General features: G+C 44.4%; 1 protein-coding gene across 1 annotated transcript in view; it reads left to right on the forward strand.

Annotated features, from left to right (window-relative positions):
- The window catches only part of rims3 (regulating synaptic membrane exocytosis 3), a 73884-nt gene extending 69308 nt beyond the window's left edge, over positions 1–4576 (forward strand). Inside the window, exons 4-7 of the mRNA XM_066675737.1 lie at positions 539–651; positions 1706–1807; positions 3306–3445; positions 4116–4576. Coding sequence (XP_066531834.1) covers positions 539–651; positions 1706–1807; positions 3306–3445; positions 4116–4328 — 568 coding nt within the window. The 3' untranslated portion in view covers positions 4329–4576. The remainder of the gene's footprint in view (positions 1–538; positions 652–1705; positions 1808–3305; positions 3446–4115) is intronic.
- Positions 4577–4910: the final 334 nt, after the last annotated feature.

Raw genomic sequence — 4910 nt, forward strand, 5'->3', positions numbered from 1 at the left:
TTACAGAAAACGACAGAATGAATGAATGACTGACTCCCTGTGTCTGCGTGGGTTTCCTCCGGGTTACTGTCTGTGAGGAGTGTGGTGTGTTCTCTCTGTGTCTGCGTGGGTTTCCTCCGGGTGACTGTCTGTGAGGAGTGTGGTGTGTTCTCCCTGTGTCTGCGTGGGTTTTCTCCGGGTGACTGTCTGTGAGGAGTGTGGTGTGTTCTCTTTGTGTCTGCGTGGGTTTCCTCCGGGTGCTCCGGTTTCCTCTCACGGTCCAAAAACAGATGTTGGTAGGTGGATTGGCGACTCAAAAGTGTCCGTAGGTGTGAGTGTGTGTGGCCCTGTGAAGTACTGGCGCCCCCTCCATGGTGTGTTCCCCCCTTGCGCCCAGTGATTCTGAGTAGGCTCTGGACCCTGAACCCCTTAATTGGAGAATGTGACAAATGAATAAAATTAATAAAATGAAAAAATAGATTTGATGAATGAATCTGGTTTCTCTAAATGTTCTCACTCCAGTTGTAGTGTCAATTTATTTTTACCTGTTTATTTTTTTTTCATTATTCCCCACCACTCGTCTGGGGCCAGAGACCCAGTTCAGTGATTTCTTGGATGGCCTTGGCCCTGCCCAGATAGTGGGAAGGCAGACATTAGCCACACCTCCAATGGGTGAGTCTTAAGATGCACCTCCTGGCCCCATTGGTAATAAACCAGTGCTGGGGCTGAAAATATATCTTTAAAATATATTCTTTACTTATACATCATAAGAGTACTAGGTAAGATTTGTTATTTTTGCTCCTCTAAAAGTTACATAGTGCAGTGTCTGCAGTGCTGAGCCCAGAGAAACCATTACGGGTTAGCAGAGCATCACAATGATTTTGTAGCTGTTATTTTAAAGGAACATTATGTAATAATTCTACCTTAAAAAAAAAAAAAAAAAAAAACCCTGATACTTCACTGAGCTGTAATAGGGAGAACGGAGCCTCTGTTGTTGCTACTCTGGGCTCAACACTGCAGAAACTGCACTATGTATCTTTTGGAGGAGGGTAGGAAAACACTCTCCTCCAACCCCCTCCCCATTGGTTTCAGTACAGTGCTGTAAAAATGCATAACACTAGGGGGAGCCCCATGGACAAAAACCCAAATCATGCCTAGTGTTCCTTTAAAATATAGATTTTTGTAAAAAGAGGAAAAGAAACTAAAGCATAGCATGTGACCTAATTTAGTTAAAAGTTATGAGAACCTAACTGTCCCATGTTAAACTTCACTGTACAAAGGGGACTGTGGCAGAAACCATCTTGACTTTTGTTTGGCTAAACTTTACTAAAGGTAAAGAGAGACCTCACTGATGTCCTTCTGAAATAAACGATATGGTTATGTGGCCTAGGACAAAGAATATTCATGCTGCACATTTATAGTCATCTGCCCAGAAGTGTCAGGGACCCAAACACGTGATGAACACGTGAGATCCCATTTTCAAATCCTTGAGAAAGATGGTTGATGTTTCCAGTCACACCTCTTCATGATTAATGACAGTTTGCCCCTGTTCTTTGATCTACACCTTTAATTCCCTCTGGCTTGTATTCATATCATTAGAACAGATACTTTGGCACAGCATTAGAGAAGTGCAGGTCGCCTGTTCTGTGGCTTTGAACTACATTGTTTTGCTGTCCTTTGTCTCCACCTGCTGCTCATCACTGGAACTCTCTTTCTACCATTGTAGGAGATGTCCACATTGGAGTAGTGGACAGAGGGGGTCAAATCGAGGTGGAGATCACTCAAGCCAGGGGCTTGACCCCTAAACCAGGCTCAAAGAACATCCCAGGTAAAGCATGACAAAGTGTGATGAGCTCTGAATGGTCACATGTACCTTGTAGCTACACTCACTGTCCATATTTTCAGTTCTGCTGACCTCACAGGAGCTCTTTGTAGTTCTACAACTACAGACTGGAGTCCATCTGCTGCTCTGTATACATTGTCTGCCCCTACAGGACCCCCACAGAGGAGATATGATTTGGCTGGTGGCTCGTTCTCAGCGCTGGAGTGACACTGACGTGGTGGTGGTGTGTTAGTGTGTGTTGTGCTGGTGTAGAGTGGATCAGACACAGCAGTGCTGCTGGAGTTTTTAAACCCCTCAGTGTCTGGACTGAGAACAGTCCACCGACCAAGAACATCCAGTCGACAGTGTCCTGTGTCACTGATGAAGGACTAGAGGACGACCGACACACACTGTGCAGCGACAGATCAGAGCTACTGTCTCTGACTTTACATCTACAAGGTGGACCAACGAGGGAGGAGTGTCTCACAGAGTGGACAGAGAGTGGACACAGGGTTTAAAAACTCTGATCTCTGAACCCTGTCTGATCCACTCGTACCAGGACAACACCACCCCCACGTCATAGTCTCTGCAGCACTTATAAGGATCCACCACCCAAATCGTAACTGCTCCTGTGGGGGTCCTGACCATTGAAGGACAGAGTGAAAGGGGGATAAGAATATATGCAGAGCCACAGGTGGACTACACTCTGTAACTGTAGAACTACAAGTACTCCTGTGTGGTCAGTGGAGCCAAGGTAGGTGTTGCTAGCGCAGTGATCATGTAACCTTTAGGGTCAGTATAGTCTTTTCTTATCAACCTAAGCTGCCTAAACTCCTGCTGGTGTGGGTTAATGGCTGTTTCTGAATTTTTATGAGCCACAATAATGTAGTTTGTGAGGTAACAAGCCAGTGAAGAAGCATTCTTCATCCAAACATCAGAGCTCGGTGTCAAGCCCCCATGACTCTCTTTACTCAGTTCCGACTCTGGCATGGGCATGAGGGGTTTTTACAAACCATGACACAGCTGGATTCAGAGGAACACACCAGAGAAAAGTATTTGGACAAGAGCAGCTCTGTGGATCATTGACAAAGGGCTAGAGGATAGTTAATGCAATTCATGCTTCAACTGATGTGCTACAGTCTCTAATGGACACTGGCAGGAGATTAGAATTAGAATTGCTGAATTTGTTCTCTGCATTTAACCCAATACGTGCAGTGAAACACACAATTGCACACACACTAGTGAACACTAGGGGGCAGTGAGCACACATGCCCAGAGCGGTGGGCCCTAGCCACGGTGCCCAGGGAGCAGGTGGGTATTTGGGGCCTTGCTCAAGGGCAATTCAGTCCTGACCTTTCAGTACAAGCCCAGTTCCCTAATCACCAGGCCACAGAGGGCCCCAGAGGGGTTACTGACTAAATGGATGGTGGGTGTGTAAACATATGGCGCTGCATTATAGTCCGTGCTGATGTGTCTTCTAACCAGCTTTCTTTGTCTCTGGCAGCTACGTATGTGAAAGTGTATGTTCTGGAGAACGGAGCATGTCTGTCCAAAAAGAAGACCAAAGTGGTGAAGAAAACTCTGGACCCGACCTACCAACAAAACCTGCTGTTTGACGAGAGCCCCCAGGGCAAAGTTCTGCAGGTGGGAGATTTGAACTTTAGCTACAAAGACTCCATTTCATGGGAAACAAAAAACATCCATTCTCAATCCACTCTAAACGGCAATAACAGCTTAAAACAGCTAAAACTGTTTTGTGATGTCACAGCCATGCTTTCAGACTGCATCGATTTAGCCCCACCCATTCACACAGAACCAGCTCCTGGACCCAGAGGAGCTCTGAAACTCAGAAACTCAGAAGGGACTCCCCTTGCGAGGGGAAACTCCAACCTGGAGGAAGAGGGAGGCCTTGCCCTTAAGCGAGTGAATGAGTGACACTCTGCTGAATCAGCATAAATGAATCAGGCAGCCATAAATTCACCGGAGGTGGTATGTGAACTGGGTTTCCTCAGTTAGTAGAGAACCGGTCTGACACACAGTCCAGACCCATTTCACATTGCAACCTCAGTGAGTAGCCCTCTTGATGTAATATTTCAGAAATCCTTGGGGTCCAGGGAGCTTGATCTGTGGTAGAGCAAGTAGACCAATGGTTTCGCCAATGACATGAGTAGTGCAGGAACAAAAAAAATATGTTTTACTATCACTTTTTTAAAAATAAAAATAAAAATATGAAATGTCTTTTAAAGTCCAAGTAATAAATGACACCCCGATATCTAGAACCGTATCACTAGTCTAATACCCTGCTGTCCATTAGGTCATCATCTGGGGGGATTACGGACGCATGGACAGCAAGTGTTTCATGGGAATGGCCCAGATTCTCCTGGACGAGCTGGACCTGTCGACCATGGTCAGTGGCTGGTACAAGCTCTTCCCCACCTCGTCTCTGGCAGACCCCAGCATCGGCCCCCTGACCCGACGCCTCTCTCAGTCGTCTCTGGAGAGTGCCACCAGCCCCTCCTGCACCTAGAGATCAACCGGAACACCGGAAGTGTTCCCTCCGTCTGTCTGCACCCTCTCTTTTTCTCTCTCGTTTTCTCTCTCTCTCTCTCTACTTTCAAATACACCCTCTCACACTCCCAAACCCCCTAAAAGCACACACACACACACACACACACACACATCGGACATGCACTACTGTTCAAAAGTTTAGCTCATTAATCTCGGGTCAATTATATAGTAATTAAGGTTATTTTGTAGACGGTAATAAAGTATACGGTATTAATTTAAATATTATGCATTAATAAATATATATATATATATATATATATATATATATATATGTATATTTTAGTAGATTTATTTAATATTTGAACTATCTACCAGGCAACAGGAGTTATTAAATATTAAATAATAAGCTGAAATTATCTATTCATATATTCTTTTCCCTTGAAATTTGATCTTGAGTTTTACTATTATTTTTCTGGATATTATTTGAAGTAGACCTTTCTCTTTTTATTCTTGCTTTTTATTTTTTTTATTAACTTTTTTCACTGCAATTATTTTTAAACATGTTTATTCATGTTTTATTTTATTCTGAGTGTCCTGCTCG

This window comes from Hoplias malabaricus, chromosome 6, assembly GCF_029633855.1.
Source record: "Hoplias malabaricus isolate fHopMal1 chromosome 6, fHopMal1.hap1, whole genome shotgun sequence".
Taxonomy (NCBI): Eukaryota; Metazoa; Chordata; class Actinopteri; order Characiformes; family Erythrinidae; genus Hoplias; species Hoplias malabaricus.